The 13,370-nt window shown below is 39.1% G+C and overlaps 2 protein-coding genes across 2 annotated transcripts; one reads left to right on the forward strand and one right to left on the reverse strand.

Annotated features, from left to right (window-relative positions):
* Nucleotides 1–635: 635 nt before the first annotated feature.
* Nucleotides 636–2,346, forward strand: LOC147938881 (uncharacterized). The gene is made up of 3 exons (XM_087465798.1): nt 636–866; nt 950–1,486; nt 1,924–2,346. The coding sequence occupies exons 1-3, from the start codon at nt 636–638 to the stop codon at nt 2,344–2,346; spliced, it is 1,191 nt and encodes a 396-aa protein (XP_087321924.1).
* Nucleotides 2,347–5,890: 3,544 nt separating this feature from the next.
* Nucleotides 5,891–6,323, reverse strand: LOC147938882 (uncharacterized). Its single transcript, XM_087465799.1, has 2 exons — nt 6,066–6,323; nt 5,891–5,971 (listed from the first exon to the last, which is right to left on the reverse strand). Exons 1-2 carry the CDS (start codon nt 6,321–6,323, stop codon nt 5,891–5,893), a joined length of 339 nt encoding a protein of 112 aa, XP_087321925.1.
* Between the last annotated feature and the right edge of the window lie 7,047 nt (nt 6,324–13,370).

Here is a 13,370-nt window from a genome sequence, read left to right on the forward strand (position 1 = left end):
AACTAGAGCCTCGGGTATGGACTGAAACAGTAAAACCATAGCCATGTTATTCTTTTCATTGTCGGCTGCTGCTGTTTCAGGTTCAATTGCCTCCCAAACCTTGTGAACCTTTAAGGCGATCTTCATAAAATGACTATGAGCCATGTCTATACTTTTTAGAATAATTCATAAAATGACTATGAGCCATGTCTGTATGTTTCCTATGCAACATAAAATTACGTTGTCTCCTCCCGTGTCCACCAAACACAAGGGACCCATTTGTCTGCCACAAAATGATTACCTAGTTTGAATTTTGAAAGTTATCTACTCTCACACATTTGTCATTTAGTATTCTAATAGTTTCCCCATAAAGGATTGTACATTTCACTCGCAACCCAAAAGTCACACAGTGGTTTTTAGGGTTTCACAACATCAAAAAATAAAGAAACTAAATATTTACAACTGCCGGTTCTCTCCAACCCTAAAAAACCACTGTGTTTTACTTGGCTCAGCTTTTTGGGCGGCCGTTCCCGACATCCTTACTCACAGCAGTCGCCGATTATAGAGAGGTTCGTTTTCATATTAACTGGTGATTCCATTTGATTCGTCTCTATTTCGTGATCAACTGATTTTCTGTTGTTATTTTCTCTATTTAGATGGCGAATCTGGGCTTGCCAGAACGAATGTTTGCTAAAGGATCTGAACCCATCGGTGAGAGGGTACACTCGTACAGCGAGCTCTCTATCATAGACGATCTCGCCTCAATCTTGGTCCCATCTGAACTCGAGATCATAAAATCCTCTCAGTTTGGGAAAATTTTTGAGGTACCGGAGAGCGCGGCTTATTCTGGAAAACTCATTCATTTTCTATTGACGAGACAACTCCTGGTGAAGAAAGACTACGAAATATGGGTTATTTATGGTGGGTTCCCGATTCGGTTCTCAATTGTGGAATTTACAGCTGTCACCAGTTTAAGATGCGAGAAGCTTCCTACGGAAAAGAGAAGAAGGGCAAACTGAAAGTAGTCGCCGGTAAATATTGGTATAAATACTTTGACCGGGCCGATGTATCTGCCGACTGGCTAGTCAGCAGATTAAAGAGGCACCTCGTCCCTGAGAGGGATAATCCGATCCGTTACGCCGTACTTGCTCTGCTCGATGGGGTCCTTTGCCCTACTTCTGCGAAAAGCAAAATCTCGCCGGTACACGTTGACCTGTCTGAGAATTTGGAAGAGTTTCTGAATTATCCTTGGGGGACAGAGGCTTTCAAACTAACGATGCGTTCTATAAAGGCGAGGGGGCCACGTAAATTAAAGAAGAAATCAACAATCGTACAAGGATTTCCTTTAGCGCTGCAACTGGTACTTCTTCAAGCCGTTCCACAGATCAAGGTGCAGTTTTTGGGCCCTAACGATGATGGTGATTCTGATATGGAAGAAACACAAGTGATTGAGCGCCTCTGGACATTGAAGCTGGATGTTGTTTGGAAAGTCGATGGTAAAGCAGCGGTAAGATCTCGATTTCCAAACCATTTAGTATACCTTTAACTATTAAATCACACGAAGTCCTTCCGTCAATTGAATAATCCGTTTACGTTCTTTTGTAGAATCCCACTTTATTTCAGTAAATAACATGTTGTCAGAAGAATGTGTGATTGTTTTTAATTTTGTTGCATGATGTCCGCGTGCACACTATGTTGTAAGTCATGTCGTATGTTTTTGCACTCATCTTTGCTTGAATGTTCGATAAATCCATGTGTTATATTAAAAAGATATGTGATTTCCGATAAAAACACAGGGTAAACGTGCATCTGCGCTATTTCGCTAACAGTTTTATGCTGTTAGACATAGTACCCATAGTAACGATGGCGATTTGCAATGATAGATGATTGGTGCTTAATATTTTCTATGATTGCCATCTGACATGTTTCTTTTTGTCCGTGTAGTGTACAGTTAACTCTCTGCTTGGACCCAAATTAGGTGATGCCATTGACGACAAGCCAGACGAAGGGGTTGATAGACTATTGGAGATGATCAACGACAACTGCAACTTTATGGATACAATGTTTGCGGGTGGTAAGAACAGTGATGACATCGGGGTTGATAAGAATGAAAATAGCAACCTTTGTAGCATAGACACAACAGTTTGCAAAGGTGTAGAACCAGGCATACCATCTGAGCAGAGACCAGGCTCAAATGGGAAGCGGAAGGCAAATGATCACCTATCGGAGGGGCTGAAAGAATATGTGGAAACGAAGGTTAAACGGTCTGAGAAACGTGTCATGAAAGCCATAGCAGACTCAGAGGTTAGGATATCGGATATGATAACACAGGCCATCCAGAAAATGACATCCGGGTCTTTTGGCTAGAAAGTAGACAAATCAGACAAGGGAGCCTCGGCTTCTGATCCAGTTTGAGTGCCTCAAACTTCTTCTTCCCCGGTCGGAACTGTGCCAACAGTCTCTTCCAATGTGGAAAACGGTCGGCCTCTCACAGGAAACGTTGGGAATTGTAGCAGTTCTAATCATCACGTAAACATTCAGGGACCACCTTTGGTATGTCCACTTTGAACATTTGTTTTTCAAAGACGTCTACCTGCGTTAGTATGTTTAATACATAAATCTCCTTACTTTGCATCTTACTTTATATCCATCCAAAAGAGTCCCTAGCCGAAACGGCAATGGATCTCCAAGCAAAAGCGTCGCATAGTTGTTTGGTATGCCCAAGATACTTAGTTGGTTCTGGGTACTATCTAACCGTTTCCGTTTTTAATATTTTCTTTGCATTGTAGAAGAAGAGGACAACATATGATATATTTGGACAAGACAGAATTAGCGCAGAAGTTGTGAAACCATATTGCCATGTTATCTCTGAGGTAACCATGTCTGCCACAAATATATATCTGTTTATCCCATGCCCATTTAGAGTATATTCTTTGTAGTGGTTTAGCTTCGATTTTTTTTAAAACATGTTTTAACATCTTACGGCATTTGGTTTCATTTCATCTCATGTGTTTTTGTTGATAAACGTCAATATTTCTTACGCTTATCTGTTGGAAAATGCTTGTACTGCCACCGTGTAACACTTCATTTGTTTCTAGTTAGCAAACTCAATGCACGCATGTTTACTTTACTCATAGGGTTCTACAGAAGAAACTTGACATGTGGTTGCTGATATAGACGGAGTTCCTGATGCAGACGAAACGGACCATGTATTAGCATCTACCAAGGCATCCGAGATTGACCCTTTGCCTCCAACCAAAGTTTCACAACATGGCAACCCACATGTATGAAATGTTGTTGCTATCCCCTCACTGGTATGTTACCTGTGTTGGTTTTTTTTTTTTTTTAAATTGGACGGGTTCATGGTTTAGGGTTAAGTATTTTTTATTTCATATCCCATGGCTTTTATTCATGTACAGCTAATATTGCATGCGTTCATTTGTAGGCTAAATCTTCGAATGCCTCAGTGTCAACCGCAATTGTGCCCAGTCAAATCTCCGACTATGACTTGTTGCAATTAGAGAAGATTGTATGCCATCACATCTACAACCAAGTTAGTAATATTTGGCTACAATAACATATGTCTAATGTGTTCGAACTGAACTCATGTTCCTTGTTGTTTTAGTGATGTTTACTTTGGTGGCGGTCGGGTATTTCCGGTGAAATTTGTTGTAGATATTGTTGAGATGCGTGAAGACATTTCTACAGAGGTTACCTAGCCAAAGTTGTTACTGTTCAATATAGCTATGCTTCTATATTTAGTAACCCATTACTGTTTTTCTTGCAGATTATGGACACTTTCATGCATAGCATCAGGGACAATTGGGCGTCAGGATGGTGTGCAACGGTTGAACAAAATGTTGCGTTCTGTGATTCTGAATTCGTCTCCGCGTTGATGAAGCATTACCCAAAATTCTGTAAGGCGACGGAGAAAGGAATGTATGCGTTTGATGCAGCTACTCTTGCTCTATGTCCCTGTGGGGTGGACTGGTTATACATGCCTTATAGTTTGGACAAACAACAATGGGTTGGTCTGTGTGTTAGAATGGCTGACTGACACATGTATGTTCTTGACTGCTTTGTGTCTTTTTTGGCGGGAGTCGAAGATAAAAACATGCCTTCTCCCATTGGCTGAGATGATCCCATACCTACTCTGGCTTGCGTCCTCTCAGGTTGGAAAGAAGAACGTCAATTTCGCACCTTTGGCTATTCAGCGATATAAGGATATCCCACAGGCTTGTCTGCGTCGGCATTCTGGTGTCATGACAGCTCACCTGATTGAACTGCATGCGGCAGCTGGCAATGATGGCTGCAGGGAAGTGAAGGTGTGTGATGTTTTTGCGGCTGCGAAAAAACTTTTCATTGACGCCTACAAGCATGCGAACGGGCCGGCCTGATTTATACCTCCACAACTTTTTTCCTTCTTCTTTGATTGGCCTGTAAAATGGTAGACACGATTTTTTACCGGTCCGACGAAACTATATCTGTCTATATGCGTTAAGCAATTCAGTACTACTGCGAACATGGGGGTTGTTTTTAAACAATGTTATTTTATTTTCTCACAACGTTAGTATCGCAAACACATGCTTTAAACAAAAGTTTCATGTAAACATAAGTTTGATTTTCCAAAACTCATTTGTTAATTCAAAGTCTGCCTTGGTAATTGTAGAAGTTATACGCATTCATTTAAAAATTGAAAGTAGTTCACTCATAATATATTAGACAACATGTTTATACGGTTTTGATTTTTTTGCTTCATAGGCTGTTTTCGTTTTAAAACATGCGTAGGATATAAAACATAAAGAGTTAGCAACGGCGGCAAAACTCTTTGGTGCACCAGAAAATGTAGCATTCCTCACAGCGGTCGTAGATATTGTGGAATTCTGAACATTCTGGTACAGCACAGTTCCATGTTAGGGTGTACGTGGTTCCCTGTCTGACCTTCATTCTTTCCAGTGTTGCAAATACTGTTCCCCCATTCCCAGAACAGTTGCCCAGGGCATGCCTATCAATTGCTCCGTGAAGAACTCTCCTACGTCTGTCTCCTCACCACACGCAGCCAACATCGCCATGACGAAAACAGCCTCATCGACTCTGTTCACCGCCTTGAACATGTGTTTTTTTGCTAAAGTCAGATATTTCTCCCAGCAAGCTAAACGTAATCCTTCCAGGTAGTCTGCCTCCGGTATTTCGTCTGCCAACGCTCTCTCGAACTGCTTCCTGAACATGCCATGTTTAGTCATCTGTGAAGGATGTTCTAAAAACTGCCGCATTATCCCTCCCCACACGTTTTCTCCCATTTTTGTGGTTGTGGTAGTGTCTCCTCAAATATGAATTTATAGTAGTTTAATGCAAACCCCTTCATTTATGTTAAAAGTGGGTAGGAAGTTGGTCAGTGGCACTTCTTCAATAAATACTCACCAAATTTCAAAGAAGATAAGTGAATAACTCCAAGCATAGGTTTTTGGATGAACCTCATCTAGCATCCTATTTAAGGCAGTAATAGTGATCGTTTTCAGATATATATATTAAACACTCGTGTTTTCATTAAATAGCATGGGTTATACATAAAATAAGGGGGATAGGTGCAATATTATACATACTGAAACAACAAAAAACTGAAGATAAGAAACGCGCCACTGGCTGCTTGTGGTAGGTTCTTCAACACATTCAGACTCCTGTACCCCCATTTGCAACCATAAAGTACAGTACCTCCATGCGTATATGTACAAGATAGTAAGAACCCTCCACTTAATTCTTCCATACGTTGATGGACTTCCCCTACTGAGTAGAACCCATTGCTAAGACACGAGAACCCCCACTTCATTGCAACCTAATGCGAAGTGATTATTAGTAATGTTGAGGTGGTTCTCATGCATGATGTATAAGAAACATGTTTTTTTTTTTACCTTCATATAGGCACAGTGCATGTAGAACGAATATGCCCCACACCATTACACCATGAACACCTAGTCTCGTTCCTCCGACTCCCCTGAAAATGATAATTAATACTTAGCTCTATTTGAATGTACTAAACGCGGCCTACGCCAAAAAAAAACAAATGTGTAATTCCGGTATCGCATTACCTTGAACTCTCCACGTGATGCTATGCGTTTTTTCTTTGGTCTTCCTGGTAGCCTACGCATGAATGGGGGCTGCAAATCTAGAGATGCAATCGAGGCTGGTAGTGTATACGCGTTGGAAACATCTGGAACATGCTTGATGGACGACTTGTAGGATTGCCTCCAATTGTCTACCGAGTACTCCGGCGCCATGATGGACTGCAGTGTTATGCGTTCTGTCACTGCTATAGATATGGCATGTGGGCAAGGGTAACGTAGCATGTCGAACGCTCTACACGTGCAGGACCTTTTCCCTAGGTTAACATGGTAATTTCCACCACTGTTTGACTAGACTTGGTTATCGAACTTGTCAACATTCTTGACCGAGAAGCTTACAGATTTTTCGAAGTTCTGATGAGTTACTTCACGCATCTTTGGTGGTAGTGTTGACATCTCTTTCTTTGATGCTTCACGACGCATTGCAAACCAGCTCATAAGGGTCGTCCAAATAAATTCCACTAGTGGGATTACCGGTAGCTCCCGTGCCTCCTTGAGAACCGAGTTAAGTGATTCAGCTACGTTGCTTGTCACAACATTGTATCTGTTGCCAAGAAAGTAAGCACGTGTCCAGTGGTTGAACCCGATGGTTTCAAGGTAAGCCCCACATGCTGGATCAAGCTTGATGACTTCGTTGAAGTACGTATGGAAGTCGAAAATATGGTATGCTCTTGCCGCCCTTTACACGTGAAACGCCAGAAATTTCTTCTTAAAACTTGATGTGATGTTGCATTGTAGGTGAACAATACATGCACCATGATGTGACCTGAGATAAACCTGTATGATCAACACGTGGTGAATACGATTAGGTTACGTTTAAAACATGTACGCCGTTGTAAGGCACGACATGGTTGTTAATAATATACTAATACCAATACGCTTTTGTAACAGAATAACAAGACACTATTTAATGTAACATGTCATTTTACTTTTTTACATAAGTTCTTTAACATTATAACAAGGCACTATGTAATGTAACATGACAATTTACTTGCATACATTATTCCTGTATTCTATGTCATTGCAGCCATCGTATATTATGCTGATGGTCATGTAACTTGTACGCTAACATGTTTAGTACTATTTTCTATTGTAAAATCAAAAATAATAGAGCTATTGGTTGAGCAATACTTAAGAAACGTACCCTTCGCAAGCCTGTGTAAATTGAAGAATGTCTGTCAGAGACGAAAGTCAGTTTCTCCGAATCTGGTATGGCAGAGATCAAAACACGGAAGAACCATGACCAAGAAGTGTCGTTCTCGCTATCAACTATGGCAAATGCTTGTGGGAATATTTGAAAGTTCGCATCTTGACAGCTCGCCGTTAACAGGCAGCCACCATACTTCCCCTTCAAGTGTGTCCCGTCGATAACGATCCGCAATCCCTCTAGCGATGCAGCAAATGCTAAGAACATGTAATTGAACCTATACTGCCCGACAGCATCGATCTCTGTTTTTAGTTTAATGACAAAGCTAGGATTTGCCTGCTGTAAAACATGTATGAAAGCCGGCAGGAGGGAGTAACTATTAGCAGCTGATCCTTGTGCGCCCTCCATGGCCACTTCTCTTGATTTCCACGCCTTCCAATATGAGATCCTTACAGAGTGATCTGCTAGCAAGAGGCACTGGAGGTCGACTGCCCGGGGACCGCGTGTGTTTCCCTCAAATTTTGACTGCATGATGCTACCGATCACCCGCGTGGTTGCTTGTCTATGGTAATTGCTGCGCTCTTCGATGGTGCACGTGTGTGTCAGCGTAACACTCCTGATTTGGTAGTTGTCATAGTCTTCTAGTTTGATTATGTAGACACGCCATGGGCAAGTTGGTGAAATGCATTTCAGCGTGAGAAGTTTTTTGCATGACCGATCCCTTCGAAAATGAAAACGCCGGTTTAGTGCGTGAACTGCTAATTTGACGTTGCAATCTTGTTTATTTTTGAAAACCCACCCAACGAACAGTTCGTCCCCTTTGTACAATACATCATGCACAGCTAGTTCCATCCCTAGTCGATCTGTTCATATATCACACAAATACTCTTAGCATGTTACATTTATTAAATATGAGACTCTGTTATAACTAAGATAGCATGTGTTTTTACTATATATCATGTATTAAATATCATTACCTTCTTCTCGTTGCTCATCTAGGGTTGGTTGTGCATCTCGATTGAATGATGCGAAGTTGAGACACATATCTTCAAGCGCCGCCTGAAGGGGGACCCTGAGGTCCAGTTCATGGTTTAATGGTTCAGCCATATAGTTTGCCGACGGTCCAAAGAAAATACACTCCTTTACTGGTACAACTCCATCACTTGCATCAATTTCAAAGTCTGGCTCGGTAGCATCTCCTAAGTTAATTGTTTGGCTACCAAGGTGAGCCAGGAAATCCACTTCAACCGGGCTGACATCTACACTATGTCATGTATTAGACAAAAACACACATTAGTATCATGTACGTGTATTACTATGATATGGTGTATACGCGTTTGTAGACGTACCTCTGGTGTTGATACAGTGTCGGAATCTTCTTCGTCGAAAAATAGTTGGCAGCATGCGTCACTGCGTTGTCCATCATATTTGTTCATAGAAGACGAATCACCATTGCTTTCATTAGTTTTTTTTGTTGCCATCATCCAACATAGAATGGCTTCTTCATCGAGTAGTTTTTCCGCAAGACTGGAGTCGTAACTCGGGAGTGGAGGGAGACCATCAAATGCCATTGGCAGTTTTCCTTTGTCCCGCTTGTCATGGGCTGCCGATGTGCTACCAACATCAGTATCCATCATTCCTTTACATAGCCTAAAGTTGTCGGGGTTGTTGCGCAACTCAGCGCTCGCCGCTGCGCTGTTGCCATCGTACGTTTATATTCCGTCGATCGAAACCTTTGACAAATACAGACAAATATTGTCTAGGTCAAGATGGAGTGCTTGGAATATGGTCATGGTCTTGTCAGTACGTATTGTAACGGGTCTGGACCTGACAGCCGGTGGAGAATTTGAGATCCATCCACTCCGGCCATTGATACGAAAGGTGGACTTCCCATCCATCATATTCCAACCCGAACGCGGCTCTAACGAGCTCACGAACAACTGTTACTCGTTCTCCTTCACGTATAGTCATTCTCCGCATGGCGTTGAATGGGTTTGATATGAAGACCCAACTACTATCGCCACCGATGCCCCATGAACCGCTGACTACTCGAACATTATGGTCTGTTATTTCAGTTATATCAACCATTTGTACCTATGAGAAGGATATACATTATTAAATGTAGCAAAGTAGATGTAGTTGTACTAAAAAAACAAAACGAAATATTTAAGTTGTCTTATACCCACAGTGTATTTACCTACCTCTGCAACTTTTACTTCTACCTTGATCTTCTTTTGCCAACCTTTGTTTTTTTTTTATAAGTGTGTTCCTCTGTAAATGCTAGCTATGGCGGCATCAGATATATATGTCAACGAGGCAGAACCACTTTAGGGCTACAATATTTACTCAGATATTTTGCTGAATAGTGTATGTGGGGCTAGTGTCCACATATTTTAGATTTTCGAATCCTCATTATTCCCCCCCCCCATAAACCGAGGGATGCGATAGGAAGGTTTACACAGCAAAGCGGCTGTCATGTCAAAGTGTCAATGTTTAACCTTTCTGCACCATGATATTTTTTGAGATAGTCATACACCATCCGCGTATTTCAATGTTTTTCTTAGCGAGTATTAGCTGCCTTCGATACACGTGTGGCCAGGATACAAATTTGCGTTTCTGTTGTATGAGATTAACCCATGTTATTATACTATATATTGATAGTCCAAAATGTTTTCCTCCTAATGCTACTGTCCTAGCTGCTACTGGCTATGCATCTGCATTAAATGTCTTAGATACGTATCACCGATAGGTTTTTTCTCTCCTTAATGTGTCATGTCGACCGTATAGTGGACGACTTTTGGAGCAACTCAAATTGTGATGTCATGATTCGTGGGTTCTTATAAAATTGCGTGTTATTTTTGTTTGATCTTCCAAATTTGGTTTATCAATCGGACCAGTTTTTAATTGATCTTCCTCGAGAATCATTTTTTGGCCCATGGGCTTACTTGATTCCTTCCGTAACCACCACTAGCGGTCCGTTAACGTTTTCCATATATCGAAGAACCTGTATGTCAAACTTGTACAAAAGAACCTGGAACAGGGACAACGGAAACCCACAAATGCATAACGTAGGGTACATGTGAGTGTTCTACGACATACATATGTTATTTCCAGGAATGGAGTTTCACGAATGCATGCGTACTAGTATTACATGTACAGGAATAAATCAAGCCATTGCATAATCACTCGATCAATTATTACGTCAAAGCATGAGTTATGCACAATCTACAATATGCGTTTAGAAGGGAATCGTAAATAATATTCGTAGGTGTCATCTGCTTATACTCAGTTTATCTCCAAAAAAATTACAACCAAACAACGGTTGTTGTAACAAGTTATTTTAATTTATATCAGTCATCATTACCTCCTACCAAAGTTGTTCCCTATATAGGATAACCTACTGGTGGGGCACCTTTACTCCCGCCTACTCGCCGAGGATTGTTTCGATTTTTCAGCCCCCCAGAAAACGTTATTTACTAAGTTTTTCTGCCACTATGATATTTTCTCTATTTTACAAAATGACATGGTCATCTACCAAAGTTGCTCTTTTATTTTTCCGTCTGTTCCACCAAAATAATTTGAAATTTATTTTCAAGATTAAATAAAGTGATTTAATCTTAGAGCAAGATTGACAAAAAACAAAAAAAATAGGACAAAAAAAATTATCTAAAAGACGATAGGTCGTTTGAGGTATTCTTTCAAATTTCTATCTACATACATTTATTTGTTTCCCATATCACCTAGAGATGTTTAATGTATATAATAATAGCAATCTGAATAAATGCGAAGAACAATCACATCTTTTCATCGTGACTTTTCATTAAAAAAAATTCAGTTGCATCTTTTCATCGTGACTTTTCATTAAAAAAAAATTATTTAATTATTCTTTTGACAAAAAAATTATATGGTTGCGTCTCTTTAGAAAGTTGTATCTGTTGAATGTAGAGCTGTGTCTCTTACAAACAGTTGTGACTTTTGTATATAATATTAGCAATATGAATAAATGCGAAAGTATATAATATTAACAATATGAATAAATACGAAGACATTTGTATATAAGATTAGCAATATGAATAAATGGGAAGAACAATTGCATCTTTTCATCTTGATCTTTTATTAAAAAAATTGTGACTTTTCATTAAAAAAATTCAGTTGCATTTTTTCATCGTGAATTTTCATTCAAAAAAAATATTATTTAATTATTCTTTTGACAAAAAAATTATATAGTTACGTCTCTTTAGAAAGTTGCATCTGTTGAATGTAGAGTTGTGTCTTTTACAAACAGTTGAGATTTTTGTATATAATATTAGCATGAATAAATGCAAAGAACAATTGCGTCTTTTCATCGTGACACTTTTTATTCAAAAAATTGTGACTTTTTATTAAAAAATTCAGTTGCGTCTTTTTATCGTGACTTTTCATTAAAAAATATTATTTAATTATTCTTTTGACAAAAAGATTATATGGTAACGTCTCTTTAGAAAGTTGCATCTATTAAATGTAGAGTTGTATATATTACAAACAGCTCTGATTTGTGTATATAATATTAGCAATATCGTGATCTTTTATTTAAAAAATATATTTTTAAAAGAGAGGGGTGAAACTCACATTCCTTTGTAGACGTGGCCTTGTCTCCTTCTCCAATCATATGTCCCATCACGACATCCTAGTGAAATTGAATTGCTCGTCAGACTCACAACGGTCATCTGAGCGGCCAAATGATGACATGAGAAAAGGATAGTTCGGGTAAAGCATCATTGAAGAGGCTGTGGACATTGTTGGGACTCGCTGGTACATTTGAGATTTCATTTTCATGACTTGAAGTGAGGAGTGATGGGGATGGATGGATACTCATGTAATTTCATTAGTCTTTACTACGCCAAAAATGTGATTAGACGAAATAAAAAAATGGAATATTTCTTTGTTATAATTGATAATTCAAAGGGAAAAATGTCATTAAAATCCCCAAGTCTACATTTTCGTTGATTTAAATCCCGAACTCTGTTTTTGGAGGAAAAAAACACTAATTATTTATTGACTTCCAAATAAATTGCAAACTCTCGTTGACTTAGCTTTTTGAGGCACACCGTTAAGTGGTCAAACAGAAAAGTTAAACGGAGTTAATTATCTGTTAACGAGATCCGTTAATAGCAAAATGACGCTGTTTATAACATCCTAAAACCCCCCAAATTGAGAAATCAATTCTCAATATCTCCAATTCACAAACCCTAATCGATCTAACCCTAGTCGAACATGATATCTTCGATGACGAGAAGATTCCAGATCTCTTTTTGTTATACACCGGAAGAACGGTCGACCAAGATTCTCTTCAGTTCTCGATGTAAAGATCGTTACACCGGCTCCACAAACAAACTTCAATGGCACTCCACGGTCGAACGAAGCTACCACCGATGTCTTTGAGCTAGAACTCATCTCGTCAACTCGAAGAAGAAGAGAGAAACCGAAGAAGAAAATTGAAAATAAAGAAAAAAAGATAAATTGAGATCGATTAGGGTTTGTGAATTGAGAGAATTGAGAATCGATTTCTTAATTTGGGGGTTTTAGGGTGTTATAAACAGCGTCGTTTTGCTATTAACGGATCTCGTTAACAGATAATTAACCCCGTTTAATTTTTCCGTTTGACCACTTAATGTTGTGCCTCAAAAGGCTAGGTCAACAAGAGTTTGCGATTTATTTGGAAATCAACAAATAATTGGTGTTTTTTTCCTCCAAAAGCAGAGTTTGGGATTTAAATCAACGAAAATGTAGACTTGGGGATTTTAATGACATTTTTCCCATAATTCAAACTTGGAAGGGGAAAGAATGAAAAATGAAAACTATTACTTAAAAGATTCTTTCTCTTTTATAATTCAAATTTCTCCATTTGTTTATCACCACATGTCATGATTTTCATATAATCTTATCTTTTAAGTATTTTTTTGCATATATGTCCATAATTTTTCCCCTTTTTTTAGCTGTTACTATATATATATGTTGACCTTATATTATTTAAAATTTAAAAAAATATATTTTACTCAATTTCTGTAGATAATAAAGCGGAAGTGTTTTTTTTGTTCCAATAGATAATACTTAAGAGTTATTAAGAGTTCATGAGAAAAAAGACT

The sequence above is a fragment of the Camelina sativa genome, chromosome 9 (genome assembly GCF_030686135.1).
Source record: "Camelina sativa cultivar CO46 ecotype springtype chromosome 9, ASM3068613v1".
NCBI lineage: Eukaryota > Viridiplantae > Streptophyta > Magnoliopsida > Brassicales > Brassicaceae > Camelina > Camelina sativa.

Excerpts from the sequence above, each read along its gene's own strand:
- LOC147938881 (XM_087465798.1), top strand. The coding sequence starts at position 636 with ATGGCGAATCTGGGCTTGCCAGAACGAATGTTTGCTAAAGGATCTGAA. Across the intron at positions 867-949 it reads TATTGACGAGACAACTCCTG|TTTAAGATGCGAGAAGCTTC; the intron begins GTGAAGAAAGAC and ends AGCTGTCACCAG. Across the intron at positions 1,487-1,923 it reads AAGTCGATGGTAAAGCAGCG|TGTACAGTTAACTCTCTGCT; the intron begins GTAAGATCTCGA and ends TTGTCCGTGTAG.
- LOC147938882 (XM_087465799.1), bottom strand. The coding sequence starts at position 6,323 with ATGCTACGTTACCCTTGCCCACATGCCATATCTATAGCAGTGACAGAA. Across the intron at positions 5,972-6,065 it reads CATCACGTGGAGAGTTCAAG|GGGAGTCGGAGGAACGAGAC; the intron begins GTAATGCGATAC and ends TATCATTTTCAG.